We start from the raw sequence: 20,565 nt of genomic DNA on the forward strand, positions 1-20,565 counted from the left end.
TGTAGCATAATTTTACGTTGCAGAGCCAAGCGAATTGTAAGCAGCAAAAAGTAAGCACCAATGAGTTGCCGAAACAGCATTGATGGCGCTAAGCGGCTAAAAATATATTCACAGCTATCTAGGTGAGTATGTATAACGGTAGTTTTATATGTATAGTTTTAGGACGAATATTAAATTTTGTTGTAACTGAATGTGTGTACATACATACATATATGTGTGAGTTTAAGTTTTCGGTACCACAGAAATGATGACAAAAGTTTTAATTACTATTCAAAATTAAACAGCAAAACAAAGCGGCAAATAAAGCAGGAGCGGCGAGTGTACAGTGACAGGCAAAAAAAAAAAAACAAAAATGCGAAAAATAAGTTAAAGCATCTAAGCCGTGCAATGCATTTAATTAGGCTACTTAGCTGTGGAAAAGTTGAAGCGTCAGTCAAAATGACATTTTCGCCCACACCCCGCCATTGCTCGCGGTTGTCACTGTGCAAATTTGTGTTGTCAACTTTTTGCTGAAATTCTGTGTTTCATTCGCCCTCGCGATGGCTATTGGAGGCTTGCCTGTGTTGGTTGTTTTTTTTCGAGTAGGACTTTTGCTATGCAAATTTTGCGCGAAAATTGTGCAATTTTATATTATTAAAATTGCTATTTTTATCGACACTTTTTTGCTTTTTATACGACGAGCTACGAACCACAGCTCTTCAAATTTTTTTTCCACGTATTCTTATGTAGAAAATTATTTTGGCGACGACAGGGCTACACGACGACCGTGGTTGTGGCTAGATTAGATCTATTTCTTTTTTTCCAGCGACAGATAAGGTTCTTCCTCTTATTTTATGTCAAACTTTTACAAAGTCATGATGTCGCTGCTGCGCAAAAAAAAAAAATCATATCGCCATCGTCAAAGCGTTTAGATAATGAAGATAACAAATTGGAAGCTGTGGCCCGTAGCTCGTCGTTTTCAATGTGTTCAGCACTTTAGACTGACGCTCGAGAGATCCGGGTTCGACTCCTTCTCGGGCGCAGGGGATTTTTAATTTTTTATTTAGTTTTTTTTCCTTTTTGGAGACACTCTGGAAAATATTTAACAACAAATGCAAAAATAAGAAGAATAATAATAATTTTTTGAGAGCCTGAAAGCAATTTCGTATTCTGCAAAAATGTACACGTCAGTACATGATTTCATAGGATAAATTTATCAATCTTGAAAAAATATAAAAATAAACACCTGCCATGCACACTTTGTTTGGAAATGACCCATATACATATAGCTTGAGTGTGAGAATCCTTCAAGAAGACAATGGTGGGGTTTTGATTAAATGAGGGGAAAAAATGCAAAAATATTCATAGCCTCTACTCCCAAAGCTCTTCTCCACTTTCTAAGGAATATAGGAATTTGCGAAGTGTTGTGGAGAATGGAGTGCCCAAAAAACGCCTATAGGTTGTTATGTGTATCTTTTTTTTAAATCTGTCTGTACAAGTATATATCAAAAGTTTTGCTACTAGACAAGTTGCAACGAAGTGCGTTTTTTTTTTAAATATTGCTACCACCTTGTATTAATTCGCTTGTAATATATCTCAGTTCGAAATCTCCCTAAACTCCTAAAAATATGCCACACAAATATAAATTGGTTTTACTAACAGCAATATATAAAATTACGAGAACGAAAACAAAACGATATTTATTTAAAATTAAGGCACTTTCTTTTGTTTTAAGCTCACAAAGAAAAATCCGGTGAAAACACTGTTGAATTTATTATTAATTTTTTAAACAAATACATGCAGAGAAAAGTTAATAAATTTTACCAAGAAAACAAATAATTTCTTGTTTTCGCAAAAATTTATACCACTCGCCTATGACCTTTGTGGCTAACAAGGACAGACATTTTATTTGAATAGACAAATGGCATAGCTTAAATGGCAAATGTGATTTGAATAACAAATGTCACGGAAATGAAAGTTTACATTTGTCTGTGTGTCTATTTACTTGTTTATTTNATTTATACCACTCGCCTATGACCTTTGTGGCTAACAAGGACAGACATTTTTTATTTGAATAGACAAATGGCATAGCTTAAATGGCAAATGTGATTTGAATAACAAATGTCACGGAAATGAAAGTTTACTTTTGTCTGTCTGTCTATTTACTTGTTTATTGGTTTGCTCATTCGTTTTTGTTCTGCCAACGCCCACAATAGCATTTAGACGATTATCGTGGGCCGCAAAACGTTTTTCTATAATTTCCTGCTCTCTATTTTCTAAGTTGAGGCAAAAAGTTTGTGTTCCGTAGTCGACGCACATTTTTGTGATGGGCGTGCAAAACTAAGAAGCAATTTGCATTTTTACAAGTTGTCATCCAATTTATTTGAGTAGCTAAACAATTTCAGCTGCCGTACGCATTTGATAAACAAACGAATACTTATTTTTTTTTTATCAATTTTTGTTTAAGAAAATGGAGCTTTCATTTAAGGTGTGCTTTTATAAATGTTGTTTTGTTTTCGTTTAGTCATACAGGATATTATCCAAACATGTGTTTGCATACTAAGATAAGTATGTGCGTAATTATTTTGTGTTTCTCCAGAATTTGCCAATGCCCACTAACAGCTTTTAAATAATTACTTAGTTTTGTCTTCACTACTAAGAGTCGAAAAAGATCAGTCATGAAATATGGCAACATGTAATATTTATTGCCATTTTTGAATTGATTAGCTGCTAAATATATTNTGTTTGCATACTAAGATAAGTATGTGCGTAATTATTTTGTGTTTCTCCAGTATTTGCCAATGCCCACAGCTTTTAAATAATTTCTTAGTGTTATCTTCGCTAATAAGAGTCGAAAAAGATCAGTAACGAAATATGGCAACATGTAATATTTATTGCCATTTTTGAATTGCTTAGCTGCTTAATATATATGTATGTATGTAAAGAAGGGAGCAGTGATGAGACAATGGTGATTTTTGTTAAATATTTGCAAGACTTTTAAAGCAAACATTTTTTTGTTATTTTTCTATAAAAATATTGTTCATGCTTTAACTAAAACCATAAAAGTCAAACTTTCAAAATTTTTACAGAGCTAAGAAAAATTTAACAATTTTTTTTTTAATTTTGAGCTTTTTAATCTTTTTTTTTAGAATTTTTTCGTGTATGCAGTTTTGTAAATTGTGTCATTTTAGTATAACAAAGTGCAGCTGCAAATCGCGCTGATTTTTAATATATTTTTTTTTTTGCTGATGGCTTTTGCAAGTGCAATTTATAAAATCGTTGATTGGTTTTAATTTTCTTAGCAAACGGTATTGTGCATTTTTTTCTATAAAAAATTCATGTTTGTATTCAAAAAAAGTGTAAAACGCCGCCAACAAAAGAAATTCTCAAAAACCAACGCGATGTCGCAGCTGCTCAAAACTTGCACTTTATTGGACTAAAATTATTAAACTGACAAAACTTCATATTCAAAAAAATTCTAAAAAATCAGATTAAAAGCTCCAAATTTTAATGAAAATTTGTTTAATCTGCAAGCTCTGTATAAAATTTGAATGTTTGATTTATATGGTTTCGGTTAAAGCCATTTTTATATGAAAAAAAAAAATTTAACTTGAAAAACGTTGCAAAAATTTAACAAAAATCATCATGTACTCATCACTGCTCCCCACTGTAACTATGTTCAAATAAGAAAAAAACACAGCACTAGAGAGCCCGTGGAAAGTATCAAGTATACAACCAGGTTGTGTAAGTTGTCGACCAAGGACTAATTCTATTCTGTATACTCTGTGGAGAATTCACTCAATTTGCTTTTAACAAGGTAAGAAAGGGTACATATCCTTTATCTACGCCCCACTGCCGTGAAAACGAGTCAGAGTAGTTTTATCCTAAAATGTAGGGGGCAAAGGCACGTATTCTTTTTTTTTATCAAAATTTGTTTAAGGATTCTTGAATCGCACGTTAGGAGCATACTTCATGTCGATTTTATGTCTGAAGAACAGTTATAATATTCATAAGAATATATATGTATATATATATATATGACCTATGTAACCCAGTGTATCATAAAATATTTAAACGTTTGCACACAAGCTGAATTCTTATTTATTTTAAAAATCCATCTTACTACGAGATTTTTCTAATTTAAAAATTTTACCAACGCACATACACATGTACATATATAGATTAAACCTCTGTGTTGCAGCTTTGCAGATAAGATACTCTGCAACTCTTGAAGGAACTAATTCGAATTAAAAACCTATAGAATGAAAATTTGTTAAATAAGATGAAAGTGCGTTTGCCAGGAATTTTTCCGCTACATTTTTGCTACGGGAAATGAAAATCTTTATCATTTTCAAATACTATCGCCCTGAGGAAGACACCAGTGTTGGTTACTTACTTGAAAAGAAAGGCAAAAAGGAATTTAGAAAGATCTGACAAATATGAAACAAATGAAGTAGAAAATTGCAGCGTTTAAAATAATTTCCGCTGTAGTTTCCTTGATATGAGCACAAGTATAGATACTCACCCACACACATAAGGTGCCTGCAAAAAAAAAAAAAAAACAAAAAAACGACACGCACGAGCGTACAAATTTAGCAAGAAAATCGATGTGAACTTTATTTTGGCATAGCCATAAGGAGATCAAGTAAACAGTTTGCTCTTCTTATTTCCCACTACAGGAGTAAAACTAACGTATTGCCTGTATGTATGTATGTATGTATGTTGAACAGGAAGCATTGCTTTCAATAAGCGAATGAGGGTAGATTTGTAGAAGTGAGCGTACCGAATGCGTTTATAGATATGAAAGCCCTATGGCCAAGGATTTTATGTGTAGAACGTTTGTATCTGTATCTGTGGCAAATAAGGAATATCGTGTAGCAAAGAGTAACAAGTTAAAACCAATGCGTTTGCGTCTTACTGCGTAGCTCTACCGCAACTGACGATGCGTTGACGAATCAACGATTTGATAAATCAGCAAACCGGAAATCGAATGCGGAATCGTAAGCCATGTGAAACAGTGACGAAAAGCAAAAAAAATAATAATCAACTCTAAGAAAGGCTGAAAAGCATGTGACATGGAAATACACATGTACATAGAATGCTAGTCAAAAAATAGTAAACAAAAATCTGCATTGTGTGATTCTTATGTACGGATACTTGCGGGTTGTCACTCAAAAGCCTGGGACAGCAGCAGCTCCGCCATTCACGGAGTCAGCGAACCAACCAGAAAAGCGCTAAGACTGTGTGTCACACTGCCATTCAGAAACTCACGAAAAAAAAACAATCTAACAGTTGGTTAGCGTGGGTGGGATTTTGATGTTTCGATTTTTGTTTTTGGGCTACTAAGCAAGCACACAATTTTGTTTGCGAGTGGGAATGTTACTCATACGACGTGGTGTGTGTGGGATGATAATAAGAAAGATTTAGTTGGCAGAATACAATTCTGTTATTATGCCAGTGAGATAAATTTTTTTTAATAAAAAAGACAAAAAATGCTTTGGTTTCAATGGCGTAAATTTTTTTCGTGTTTTACTGAGATTTTAGTAGATTTCTCACGTAATCAACAACAGGTCCTTATTTTTGTCAAAAGTGAGTATAGAGGCATAGATTTCAAATCCTAACCCTGGTACCTACTCTGCTTTGCAAGTCTAAGTTAATTGTTGATCCTTTGCCCCGCTATATTCCAATAATTTTGAGGTTACCAACGAGCTTATCTTCTAGGTAGATAGCACTACCCCACTCCGCCAACACTGGCCGATAATTTGAAAGTTTTTCGAAGCGGTTTTGTATAGCAGAACCGACTTATTGAAGTCAAGACCCTACAACAAGGCATCCATAGATACAATATTGGAGACTCCCAATATATAAAAGAGATACCGATGGTATTCTCCCTGTATTGCATACACTATATTACGAAGAGCTGTCGCTGTGCACTTATTATTCGTATTAGCCTGTGATTTATTGATATTAGGCCCAATGAAGCTCTTTATTTCGTACCATTTTATGCGCCAAGTAGCCTTCCGAACGTGGAGCTAATATGTCGGTAAACTTTGAAGTGAAAGTAATTGCCTTTACCCAGTTTTAGAACAAACATAACCCTTGCCATTCTCCATTTATAAGCCTTCAAAGTCCTCCATTTTTCGAGGGCGCCAGAAAGGTATCATCTAACCCCGCTGACTTCATTTTTGATAAGTATAAATAAATACCTGTTTTCATTATTTGGTGGCCTTTATAACAATTATATCTATTCAACAATTTTTATTGAGCTCGAGGCCGTTTTTACATGAAAAACTTTTGTGGACAAGCAACAATAATTTTTATTTATTGAAAAAAAATGGTAGAAGTGATAGCTATTTCGGAAATCACCAAATTTCTTCATCAAATCATTCACAAAAAATCATTCAGTGACTTTTGCTTTTAAAAATCATCAATATAAATCTGTCACTGACTTTTATTTTTTAAATTATTCATATAAAAGTCATTGGCATTTTTCGCACTTGTTGGGAAACAAAATTTTACTACGACCTATACAAATTACTTTTATAAGTATGATGTAAGAAATAAAGATCAGTGACTTTATTTAAGATTTATGACTTTCATAAAAAAATAATTATAAGTTAGTAATTTTTAACAATTGATAATTTATCGCTGTAGGGTAAATATTATTGCTTTTACAACTGCAAGGCTTGAACTGAAATTGATTGATTTTTATTTATGTAGTTGCTGTAGTTTTTTGTTTGTATCAAAATTTACGAACCTTGACAGGAAGATTACTTAAACTAACACGCAAACGCTTTTCATTCAAGGCGTTGCAAGTAAGTACACACAAAGTGTTGCCAGCATTGCTAGCTATGTATGTACACCACATATTTGCGAACTCATTGAAAAGGCGACAAAATCCAAAACAAAAACAAAAAGAAGGAAATTTGAAAACTGTGTCGAAGTGATATTTGTCGAGTACAAGGACATCAGCAACATTGACACTTAAGTAACAAATGTCAATTTTAGTGTGCAATCGGCAATAGTCAAGTTAAGCTGAAACGAGCAAATACCCGTCAAACGGGCCGATTGCTGAGATTTCAAGAGATTGCTGTCAAGGATAAAAAGGCGAGATGATTGAAAATATAAAGTTTTCGTGCACGCACGCTCACATAAATAAAGCGATGTGAAGCGAAGGACGCAGCAGGCTTAGCGATTAAGGCACCATTTTTTTTTTCGTAAGATTTGCTATTTTCATTTGCTACAAATAAAAGAAATTGTATGCACTGCTACTGAATAAAATTTCGAATTTCCCATAACTTTTAAGTCAAGTGCTTTATTTTTGTGTTTGTAGTTTTTCAAATTTTATTTCACTGCTTTGCGCAGTCAAATTTGTTTGTTGCCCAAAATGTGCCAACAAACAAACTACAATGTTTATCAATTTAAATTCTCGCAAACACGAATGAAGCGTAAAAGGTTCTTAGCAATTTTTCCCTTAGTTATTTTTTATTGAAGTTGTTTTTGTTTTTTGTTTTTTTTCCTTTGTAGCGCGTTAAGCTGTAGTTACGTACATACATATAAACTGTAAAGGCGCATTCAAGTCGTAGTAGTCGCCTGTGTTGTTGACTTCGTCAAGTGTAGTCGATAAGCAAATAAAAATCTTCAAGCAATCACAGCAGTCGTTATGTCAAGGCAATCTTTGCTTATTGTACTATGTAGCCTTTGAGTGTTGTTGTTCTTGTTGTTGTTGTTCTTATTATTGTCGCCAGCAGCGCAATGTTGTTCATTTTATCGATACGGCAACTCAACAAGCGTGTGCTACTAGAAAATTCACTCGATTGCCGGGTTATATCAAGATGGGGGCGAAGCAACTTGTGTGTGTGCGTGTGTGTGTGAGGGGCCTAAAAACGTTTTTTTTCGTTGTGGATTTCCGTTTTACAGTCATTTGATCGCTGCTTTCTATTTGCTTGTATGTTTGTTTTTAGTGTGTGTATGTGTGTATGTATGTATGTTGCTGCCTTTGCCGTTCTTGTCTTGTCGAAATCATCTGAATTGTCAATAAAGTAATGCTGCCTTCGGGAGCAATTTTTATTTGATATGCTTTCGTTAAATTGTTGTCATTTCCTCTGCCATTAGTTTCAAGTACGTGTGTGTGTGTGCGTGTGTGTATGTGTGTTTAGGTATAAGGATGCGCTGAGATGCTTATTGGTGTTTTTTCAAGGTTTTTGATTTTTCGGATGCTATTTTTTAACACAAATATTTCCTGCTATTGATTTCTGCATTTTAGTTGAAAATATAATGATTTCTATACGCAATTACTGCCGCGACTTTAATAAAATAAATTTAAGCAATATTTGACTTAAAGAAAATTAAAGCTATTTTTAGTTTTTGAAACCAAAAATTAAGCAAATTCTTGAATCGCTCACTCGAAGGTATATTTTCATAGACTCCTATCTAGAGTTCGGAAACAATCGATAGCACTGTCGGCACACTATCGATGGTTTCAGACTATCGTATTGACTACCGAATCGGTAGTACCGATGGTTTAAAGAAAGTGCAAAAGTGTCAGAAAAAATTCGAAAATGGACGCTGACTAAATTCTCATTCGATTTTGTTATGGTTTATGCGATAGCAGGGATTTATATGATCTTATTATTGATGGACCAAAGAAATCTTTTTAAAATACGAACACCGATTAGTGACAAGGATATCAACTATCCTGGATCGGCGCATTTAACAGGATGGGCTCCTTTTCAAGCTAAATCAGCCAGCACTCCCAAAGGAATGGAGGACGAAGTACAGCAGATTTGTGTATGTAAATGCAGCGAAAATTGTTTATTGGGGAAAACTTGTACTCATATCTATGCTGGTAGGAATATCAATTGTCACTTGATTCTAACCTAACCTAGTACACCCATGGCCCATAATATATCTGCATTGCGCGGCGCAAGAATCAAGTGTAGTATTAAGGATTTCAATTACCAAAAATAAATTTTCTTCCTCACCGAGCTTTCCATTTCGCGTACTTTTGCTCTAATAACTCTCTTAATTTTCTAAACTTGAGCTCATTATAAGCTGAGACCACCGTCAGTTCTCCATCTGCCACTCAGCTGATATCAACTGAAATAATACTAATGATGCCTTCAGTAATGTTATAAATGAGTGCTAAAACGAGTTGTAGATTAAAGAGTTCAGACCTTGACTGACTCTTTGTTTTTTGACCATTATTAAATATACTTCTGTCTTTATCTCTCTACCGGCAATTTTTGCTTTGTTTTATAGTATTTTACATCTTGCGACCATCAAAGTGCTGTAAGATCATCCGAACGTACATACAAAAGTTCACTTAGTCCGCGGAAGTTGGTTCTTTTTGATACCACCGCGAGTGGTAACTGCTAAGCTAGAGAGAGAATCGACGAGTGCCGAGAACGAAGTCTCGCAGACGGCCAATCTTTATCCCGGAGAGCTTTACCGGACTTGTTAGAGAGTGCCTAGGCCGCAATGTAGAAAGAGCTAGGGAGTTTAGGGGGGAAATTTGACCGCACTGGATGAACCCTGATAGTGCAATACCCTATCAGTATACCCAATAGAATAGAAAGATACGGCTTCGCGAGCATGAGCAGATCTCTAGACCGACCCCGGTTCCCCCTCGACCAGAAAGACCACGCCGAAGCACAAATATAGAGGAAGAAAGATTAAAATAAAGGTAATTATAGAAAAAAAGATATAGATGGAGACACAAAGACTCAATCTAGGTACTATTTTGGGATTTTAGAGACTTTCGGGTTTCTTGGGACTTACCGATATAATAATCGATATTTTTATCGGTTTTGTTATCGATATTTTTACTGATTTTATTATCGGTATTTTTATAGTTTTGTTATCGATTTTGCTGTCATGTTTTCGGAAAATATTGATTTAATAATCGATATTTTTATAGATTTTGTTATCGATATTTTTGTCGATTTTGTTACCGGTTTTGTAATCGATATTTTTAACGAAATGTTTTATCGATATTGTTATTGGGTTTGTTATCTATATTGTTATCGATTATTATGAATTTTTTATCGATTTTGTTATCGGTATTCTTATCGGTTTTCTAATCGATTTTGCTACCTATGTTATTATCGGTTTTGCTATCGCAATTTTTATAGAATTTTTCATAAATTTTGTTATCAATATTTTTGTCGGTTTTGTTATCGATATTTTGTTGGATGTTACAATCGATTTTGTTATCGATAGAGCATAAAGATAAAAATGAAGATAAAGGAAAACAAAGTAATATAAATGTTATTAGAACGAACAGGGGTAGAGGTAGAGATCTAGATAAAAAAAAGACAAAAAATATAACGTAAGCAAAAGCAGATGTACACATGTATGTATGTGTGCATATTAGTTATGAGAAAAATTAGATATGTAACGTAAGTTTCACTTCTCCGGCGCACTTACTTTTTTTTATCACTTTCGTTTCACGTTGTGATAAAGAAGTACATTTTAAAGCTTATAATCCAGCTCTCCAGAAAAATCACAAGAAATATTTTTCATTATTTCTGTAGCTTGAAAAGGCACTTTGCTTTGGCTGTAAAATTTCTTGAAGAAATAAATATATGTACGAGCATTTTTTGCTTGAAAGCTGCAAACTGATTTAAGAAGAAAATTTCTTTTCCATTTCTTGTGCGTCATTTTGTATGAACGTTTAATTTTTATTGAGAGCTGAAAACAGCCCTTAAACGAAAAAACTTTTTTTGGCAATGGCTGCATTATCAAGTTTTCTTGTTTTCTAACAGATGTCTTTACTTATTTTTGGGTTGAAGTTAGATTTGTTTAAATAAAAGTAAGGTGAACTTTGGAACAGTTATTCCTTAATAGGCTACTCATTTAAGTTTTCTCACGTCACAGGTTAAGGATTGATTGTGCTGACGCGGAGGTTAAAATTAATTTAAAAACGCGTATTCACAAAATCGTTTCACGCTATATTAGAAACGGGCGTTATAGGGTTAAGTATTATTATTTTAAATAAATTTTTATATTGTCACATTTGCATGTGCAAGAATTCCTATCAAATGAAAAATTCTCAAAAGAAAAAAAAAATCACTCATTAAAGCACATTCAGGTCCATTCGCTAACAATAAAATATGCTGAAATGCATATAAAGCTAATTTTTGTAAATTGTCATTGTTTTTCTTTAGCAAAAAATTGTATTACATTTAATTGCGTGTAGTGCTTTATTAATGGAGAGAAAGAAAAAATTCAAGCAGGTGTTTCCAGCATAAATGTCAGCAAAAAAAAAAAACTCATAATAACCAAACTTGGTTGTACTACAAAAACGGCAAACAAAAAAATTATTTCATAACATAGACGCCGAAATGGCATAAATGTGTAACTGTGTCACATACATATGTATTGTTGTTTTATTTTATTTTTTTTTGTGGCACACTTCTCTTATTTCTACGTAAAAGTTTTTGTCTACAATTTCTGGTAAAATACTTTTTCCCCACTTTGGCAAAAAAAAACAAAAAAAAAAAAAAACACAAAAATACACAAATGCTGAAATGTATGTATGTACGTAATATACCAACACGCACACTTACCGCAATATATTGCCAACCCTTGTTGACGCGCACCAGCAGCGCTTCCTCTTCCGTGATGTAAGCCAATGTGCCTGGTGGATTCATGGCTGATTTCTAAAGTGACGAAAAAAGAAGAATAAAATATTTTATTCGTTGGCATATATGTATGTAGGTGCATATGTTGAATATAGAGCATACATATGCGTTTGTTGATTTTTTCTGCATATGGAAGTAGGTACTCGGTACATCTGTCGCTCGGATAAGTAATGAACACGCAAGCAAGCATAAAAATAATTTACAATCATAGGCACGTTTTAATTACACAGACTGATAGTTCCAAAAATATGTAAATGGAAACTGTTAGTTAATAAAAAAACTAGTTCGCTCTAATGAGTGCATGGTTTTTTTTTGTGCCTTTTTTAAAGCGCTAATATACTATTTTATGCCTTTTATACTTTCGCAATCAAAAATGAGAGCCACTGGCATAATTGAGAAATTCTTTAATTTTCGATTGTAGATGAAAAATATAAGACTCAAAGCCAGTAGAAATGTATGTCGTATATGGTCATTTTTAATTTGCGAATATGAATGTACATGTATATACATACACATATCTTTAGTAGTCGAAAAAATTTAGCTAATTGCTATTTTCTTTCAATATCTAAGGGTTTTGATTATTCTCTTTCATTTAAATTTAATTTTTAAATATGCTTGGAGAAAACCTATATATATCCAAAGCAGTCGAATTCAGTTTAGAGACAAGCCGGTTTTGGCGTTGTGTCATCTTCTGTGTCATTTTTTGTTTCGGAAAATACTATCCTATAAGGGAATGAGATTGGGGAACATTACTGTAGTAATTCAACGACCTTGGAAGATATAGAAACCAAGTGCAACAAATTCGTAAACACTATGGGATCGGCCTTTAAAGTCTCCTGGCCCGTGAGTTTCGCGCGGAAAAAATATCATCCATGGTGGGGAGAGGAGATCTCGGAACTTAGGAAAGAGCTTCGTTAAGCTTTCAACTTAAGCTATTCCACGGGCAACTGGCAGACCTATAAAGATAGCTTGAGAATTTACAAAAAGGCATTTCACAAGGCAAAACAGGAATCCTGGAGGGATTTCTGCTCCTCTATAGAATCAACGAAAGAATCCGCCAAAATGGGGAGGATCCTAACCAAGGAACACAGTAATCCCTACTTCCTAAAAAAGAAATATGGAGGATGGACCAATAGTTCTAAGGAGACATTAGAGCTCCTTCTTCGCACCTATTTTCCAGGCTGTGACCCAAATCATGTCTCAGGGGTAGATAGCAACGTAGCGGTACCATCCGCTAATGTCGTTAACGAAATTATTACGCGGGAGAAGATTGCATGGGCAATTAACAGCTTCTCTCCATACGAATCTCCGGGTCCGGACGTTGGCGGTCTTTCTGGACATATAAGGGGCGTTCAAAAACGTTAGCCTGGAGGCGATAGAGTAGTCACTCAGAAGCCTGGGCACTGAGAACTTCCTGGTAAACTGGATCTCTACCATGCTTCGTACAAGGATTGTAAACGCTAAGTTAGGCACCAGCGTAGTCATCAGTCATCCAAAACGGGGGATTCCGCAAGGCGGGGTACTGCCGCCGCTGCTGTGGCTTTGCGTACTAAACAACATTCTGCTAAGAATAAACAGAGAAAGGAAAGGAAAGTGCTTCACAGAGTGTGCTCAGGTTGAGGGAACTTGGATTTGGGAAAGAACGTACGCACGGGCATGGACGTAGCCTGTATTATTTCAACGACCCAAGCATTCGCGTAAAAACTGACTACATTTGTCCTTCGCTTTTCGTCAAGAAAAACTTCGGCACGATTTTTCCATCAAGAAATAAGTGGAGAGATTATATTTTTACTAAACGGTTCGAAGTATCAATTTTTACGGACGGTTCAAAAATGCACTGTGGCACAGGGGCGGGAATTTTTTCAACCGACCTCCAAATCGAAGAGTCTAAAAGACCACGTTATGGTTTTAGCCGACAGGCAAGTCGTTGCACACTGACCGTCGGGGCATAGCAGAATTCATGGAAACGAGATGGCCGATAAGCTGGCCAGGAATGGGTCGGCTCTCGATATCTCAGAGGCATAGAAGGTACTTGTACCTCTAAGCTATATCATGAGCCGCATCTCTCAGCACTGGTGATATTTACCCACTGTAACTTCTTAAGTTATTTATCTCCACATGCTGGATTGGAGCTATATAACCGACTTCTGCTGCTTTCTTTTCGGGCTTTCTTTTCAGGTTAAATTGCGATAGGTGGTTTTAAAACGGCACACATAAGTGCTAATTGGAGTTTTTAAACTCGCCACTTCAACCAACCAACCAGGAATGAGATTGCCTTGTAAAAGTTCTTTGATACCACAAGGGTTGGAACTGTAAACTGATTTCAGCTACTCAAGTTTATATTGAAACAAATTTTATTTAGGTATTGAGAAATTGACATTTCGCTGGCTTAAGAGAAATCAAAAATACATGGTTTCTCGTTTAGATTCAGTGAAAGGAAGATTTGCTCAGTTCAAAAGAAGCACCAAAAATCCGATAAGACCAAAATATTATGAAATATTTTAATAAAGATGGAATACCTCTGATTCGTATGATGTTTTGCTTTGCTTTAAACAGGCAAAATGTTGTTTTCAGAGTTTTGCGAAATACTCGATGAAAATGGCTTCAAGAATTTTTTTCCTTTCCTGCAAAATTTTTAAATGGGGTCTAAGCAACTTTTCACTCTAAGCCGAAGAGGGCAAGGTGTTTATGAAGTACCACCAAAGACTACGATCGATTCTTGAAAAGGAATTCATGGCGCCATAGGGCATCCTTGCTCCAGCCGCGTTCCTCCGCCACTGAGTTTGAGTATTCCATGCACGATTGGAATTTTATTTCGCCCGAACGACGACCGCTATACTATGACCCTCGGCGGGAGCGGTAGTTTCTTGCGAGGAACACAATTCTTGCCCGATGAGGCATTGAGTCAGCAAGGCACATTGACAAGAGCGTTTCTATCGATTACACACGAGGACTTTACCAGCTTAAGTTACTTCGCAGATTTCACGTCTTTCTCCACTTTTTCTGAGCTGTTAAGGGCGGACATTCACCGATACTGGTGGGTCTCTAGGGATGAGGGAACCCTCGAGGAATTACTTCCAGATAGGGAAGGTCTGGGGCTCCCCTGACCTCGTGTGATCTGCTTCTGGACTGATGGGCGTTTATCCAGCTCAGCGAGCGCTGGGCGAAGACCCTGAAATGCAAGGTGGCAAAATCCCTCTGGCCACGGTTAGACCGGAGGCGGTCTGGGGTGCCTTTACTGGTCACTATGTGACTGGAAATCATAACGTGAGGCTGAATGCCACTGATACACCTTACTGCACCAGCTGCATGGAGGACGATGAGGTGGAATTATCTCAACACCTGCTGCTCTGGAGCCCTGCCTTTGCGAGCCTAAGGTTTAGGCACCTTGGTTGGCTCTTTTTTCATACTCCCGATGAGCTCTCGGGAATGACGATTACCCGATTAAAGAGCTTCGTCGCGAGCACGGAGCGTTTCTCCTACAAAAAGTGATAGGTGTCGTCAGGGGCGCACCCAGGAATATATTTTAGAGGGGGGGGGTTTATATTTCTGAATATATGTATATCACCGGAAAATACTGAAAATTTGCTTCAGATAATACGCTCTTTAAAATACATTCATGCAAGTTTTATGTACCGTATGTAATAAATAAACAAACGTTTTAAAATCCATAAACTGCACTTTATTTACATAAGATTACCAGAACTCAAACACTTTTAACCGACTTTATAAAAAGGGGAGGTTATCAATTCGCCGGAATACATAACTTTGGACCACGTGAACCGATTTCAATAATCATTTTTTTGTAGAAAGATGGTACCTCAAGGTTCGTCCCATAATTTGTTTTAGAGATCCGATGATTGGATCATGAAGAAATTAACGGTACCCCTAAATTTGAAGTCGGTTGTGTTCTTTCCTTAAAAACTACTTCTTTAATAAAAAGTTATATAAACTCAAGATGCGCTCAACTTTTAAAAGTACCTATTAAAAAATTTTAAAAGAGTCAATAAAATAAATTTATTGATTCCATAAATTTTTGCACTTTTATGCTCATTTTTTCGATTTCCGGTTTCTGGTTTTCGATAGAGATGGTGAGTTTTCACGATTGCTAATTTTTTTTAATATTTCGAATACCGAAAAAATTAACTGAACTCTCAAGAAAAACGAAAAATTCATATAAAACGACGGACGGGAAATGGAAAATAAATTTTCTTCTACCAAAATTTCTTAATTCAGTTTGCAGCTCTCAAGAAAAAAATGCTCGTATATTTATTTCCTCATAGAAATTTACAGCAAAAGCAAAGCGCTTTTTCAGGCAACAGAAATTATAATAAATATTTCTGGGTTTTGAACCCCAGAACCCACCCCTTGTGTGCGCTAATGGGTGTCGTCATTCTCCCTTAGCTTGCCCTCGTCCCTCTTTCCCCTACCCACCCACTCTTTTTCCCTGTGTCCTTTTTCCCCTCCCCTCTAAGGGCATCACAATGGACAGCTTACTACGGAGGCTACCCGTTTACCTAACCGAACCCTAGTCAACTTTGATGACATACATGGCCTATGAAGAGTAGGCAATTGGGGACTAAATTAAGCTAACACTTTTGACCAATAATTTTTTTATGAGTTAGAGCCGCTAACTAGACACCTTCTTCTGGAAGGCTTAAGCAAAATTCATGGTTTATTTATGGAGCACAGCTTTTTATGGCGTCTTTAACAAAATTAGTGTTGCCTTCTCATTGAATTTTTCTTACAGCCAATTGCACGAAAGCAATTTAAGTGAAAAAAAATGATTTTAATTTTTTGAATTTTTAATGGAAACTGACAGAAAATTAAAAATTATTTTCCATTTAAATTGCTGGTGAATCAGCCAACTAAGAGGGCAACATTTTTTGGTAAAAAAAGAAAACCCCATTAGATTTTTAAACTCATCTTACCTTTGTCATTTCGTCGATATTCGGAAAAGTCACCGCGCCAGGTACAATTCTCATATTCCAGGAGGATGCTGAAAAGTATGGCGTTTCCTCATCGTCATGACGTGAATGGCTGGGTGGTCCTGGGGGACCAGGTGGGCCGGGTGGACCTATTGATGGTTTTTATTTTAAAGCACACGAATGTTAAACATCAACGATATGCAGGCGTCCAAAATATCCAATTGCGGCAAGTGGCAGCAGGTTGAGAGGCAAATGAATGAAAGAGATTAAAAAGTTAAAACGGAATAAAGTAATATATAATACAATTTTTGTATTATGACTTTGTGTTGAAAAGAGAAACTAATTAAAACATTTAATAAGCGAAAGACATGTTACTTTAAAGTATACAATTGTATTGGTTAAGCAGAAAGCAAGAAGAAACTTAGATCTACGATACTAGTGGAGGAAAAAAACAATGAAAATGAATTTATCTAAAGTAGCCTTAGACACAGAATAAAAACTTGCGATTTTTCAACTCTTGGTATAATATATATATATATATATATATATACTAATTATTTATATGGAAAATTTTTGTAACGATTTGGCTCAAAAAATACAAAACCGAGATAAATAATAGTCATTTTTTTAACGATGCATTTGTACGAAAAATAGACCGGCATGCTTATTTTTTTTAATATTTGGGTTTAAGTTTTGGAAAAATACAGCGATGTGCAAGCTAAGCACGGCGCATAGCGAAGCAAAAATATTGTAAACGAGTGCATATCAAATTCCAGCTCACAAACACAAAAAAGAAGTGAGTAAGTGTGCGCTTACGAAATAAGTAAAAATCCCTAATTATTTAAACGAAATAAACTCCAACTTTTTTAAAACTCTTTTTCATGGCAGAAATACTCCCGGAGTTTCGCCATTGCCTGCCGAGGGGTAACCGCTGTTAGAAATTTTAATTTTATTTTTTTATTTCTTGATGTTGGGTTTAACCGGGCTTGAACCCATGCCCTGCAGAATGCTAGTGCGCACAACTCATCACTATACCTCAGCGGCTGCCTTGAAAATCTTCTCATTAAAACCATTCGGCGTTCGGAGGCGGTTTTCACCGGATCGGTTTTTCCCAAGGAAAACCCATAATTTATCGGTATTTTGGCACTGCATGGAATAACCACTTCACCGAATGAAAATTTCAGGGACCGTAAAAGTTAAAACTTTTATAAAAAAAAATCGCTCTTTAATAGTTAATTTTTTACTTCTATTTAAATACTCCTCAAATAACAGTTATTTCTAATTTTTATTTTATAAATCCAAAATAACAATTATTTTTGGTTTTTATCTAAATATTCTGCAAATAACAGTTATTTTTGATTTTTAAATTATATGTCTTAGATAAAAGTCAGCAATAAAAATCAGTCAGTGACTTTTACTTTTAAAAGTCATCATATAAATCTGTCACCGATTTTTATTTTTAATAATAATAAAAGTCATTTGTGTAAGTCGTAGTAAACTTTTGTTCTCCAACACCTTTTAACAACGAAAAATTATACATGACTTTTATACGCCTGACTAAAGAAATAAAAGTCAGTGACTGATTTTTATTTATGACTTTTATAAATAAAGGTCCTCGATAACTTTTATCTAAGACGTATAATTTAAAAATCAAAAATAACTGTTATTTGCAGATTATTTAGGTAAAAATCAAAAATAATTGTTATTTTGGATTTATAAAATAAAAATCAAAAACAATTGTTAGTTTTTTAATTTTGCATATAAATTGCAGATAAAAGCTTATTTTAAAATTTGAGTCTTGGTGAAAAAAGAAATCGATTGGTACGTATCACTTAGTTGTAGAACATTTTCTTCATAGTGAATTTTTCAATGACAGTTTTCATCAATAACTGTTATGTTCGGTCCCTGGAAAATTTCAAAAGCCTTTATTTCGATGTTTTATTTCTCAAGATTAATTCCCAGGATTCATTCTCGTATCGATATTTTGAGCTTGGGATTGAAATCGTTGTTCTCAAAAAAAAACTAACCGTAAAGAAAGTATTAAAAGAAAAATTGTGAAGAGATTTTAATATTCTCGCGTTATGGTTGTGCTAGCTTTTCTGAAAACTGGTGCTGAATTCGTATTTATAATCGTATTTAGAGGTTTTGATTTGTAAAAAATTTTCGTCGAATTAAATGACTTTTAATATTAATTGGTGCAAGCGTATAGATTGGTTTTGTACTATAAAATAGTCTGAAACTGGGCGAGAAGGTCACGTAGTTGTTTAACTTATATTTAATTTAATTTGATTATAAGATTTTTATATTTACCTATTTATAATTAAGTTTATGATAATTTGTTTTCGTTCCCTCATTCGTGAAATATTTTCATCTGCTTTAAAACCTATCTATGCTTTCCTTTCCTATTCGCTGCCAAGAAAAGGAATACGCTGCGAAAAACAGTAGCATAAAGCAGCTGGTAGCTCTAGTGATTGTAATGGTGCTACGTCGCGGAAATGCAGCAACAACAATAATATTATTATTGAATGCAAAAAATTAAAAAACAAAGATAAACAAGAAAATGCGGAAAGAAGAAGGCGTACGGCAAAAACAAAAAATAAAAACAGAGCGCAATGCAAAAGACTGCGGCGCACAGAAGCAACGATGGCGTGGCAAAGCTGTGCATTAAAGTTGTGCCGCCGCTCCTACTGCCGCCAGAAAAGCGGTTCCGCTTGCAAATATGGCAAATGTAATTTACTCATTAATGTAATGACTTTACGATGACTGTTTGCAATTCTGATGACGCTGCGGCTACACTGAAACACTGGTAAGGATGTTGATAATGATGTTGCTAATGTTGTTGGCAATAACAAAAGCGAAGTTTAATCAAAGAGGATAATTCAAATAAACTTTGTACATTTACTTGCAATAAATTTTCGCTTTTTTTTTGCATTTAGTTCTTGAGCAAATGCATATTTTTTGCTTCTCTTCGATTGCAGTGCAGTGCATTTTGTAGACTGCAGCTATGCATTTGAAGTCTTGAACTGAGTCAAAGGACATACATACAATATGAAATCGCTGGGCCATTTTCACTTACAATATTTATTATGTGCTGTGTGAGTATAACTTTTGAATAAATAAAAACGTTGGTAGGTAATTATGCAAAACAAAACATACAGATGCTCTCACTTTTCTCAACTTTTTTGGTTTGTGAAATCACTGATAATTATTTATGCCTTTAATTGTTGCATTAAAGAACTGTTTGGTGTATATTCAGTGGAAATCAATTGTGATTTTTTAATTAAATTAAAAGGGATCATATGCTATAGTAAAATATACAGCTTATAAAAAATGTGTGAATCAAGGCTTATTTATGCACGTATTTATATGAATCAATGAGCAGATTAAGCGGAGGATACTTTATGTGCGAGTATAAACTACACTGAGCGGGTCAAAAGGAACGAAGATACCGACGAACAAACTAAAATTTTATATATAGTATTTTTTAATTTTTATTCGTTTTTTGGTTTATTTAAACTGTGTGTGTTGTACAACTCCTTTTTTTATGGTCGCACTGTTATTCGTCTTCATTTCCGCTTCTACTCTGTCTGCAGCCTTAGAATAACATTTCCACACAGCCCGATCTTCCCCCTGGAAATGAGACAATTAAGAATTTGGCTAGAGAAGTCCACCATCATTCCCATCATCGGCCATTGAAGCCACCCGCGTAATATTGTTGAGTGTTTCTCTCAGCAATGACTGTGAGCCCTCGAGGGGCCGAAGATGGAAATTCACGCACTTGCTTTCGAACATATCGTCGCTCGAATAAAGAAACAGTGTAAATGCCACATACACTATTATTCGATAATTGCACCATTGAATAGAAAATCCTTTAATCTATTAGGAAATACTTTAGTTTTCTTAAATATCTCTTTGGCTCACTAATTTATTCCCGAAAAACGAAATGGTATTTGTATGGTTTGTAATGGTTTATAAAAACTTCCAATTCGTTTTTCTCAAAACTATACTTTTCA

General features: G+C 34.9%; 1 protein-coding gene across 1 annotated transcript in view; it reads right to left on the reverse strand.

The window, feature by feature from the left end:
- LOC108366109 (collagen alpha-1(XV) chain-like) overlaps positions 1 to 20,565 on the reverse strand; it is a gene marked incomplete at its 3' end in the record, with an annotated part of 91,360 nt that overhangs the window by 48,247 nt on the left and 22,548 nt on the right. Inside the window, exons 5-6 of the mRNA XM_017620410.1 lie at positions 16,556 to 16,701; positions 11,550 to 11,642 (exon numbers count right to left, since the gene is read on the reverse strand). Of these exons, the coding sequence (XP_017475899.1) occupies positions 11,550 to 11,642; positions 16,556 to 16,701 (239 nt within the window). The remainder of the gene's footprint in view (positions 1 to 11,549; positions 11,643 to 16,555; positions 16,702 to 20,565) is intronic.

This window comes from Rhagoletis zephyria, unplaced genomic scaffold, assembly GCF_001687245.7.
Source record: "Rhagoletis zephyria isolate East Lansing unplaced genomic scaffold, Rhagoletis_zephyria_1.1 Rzeph_scaffold_02146, whole genome shotgun sequence".
NCBI classification, from domain to species: domain Eukaryota; kingdom Metazoa; phylum Arthropoda; class Insecta; order Diptera; family Tephritidae; genus Rhagoletis; species Rhagoletis zephyria.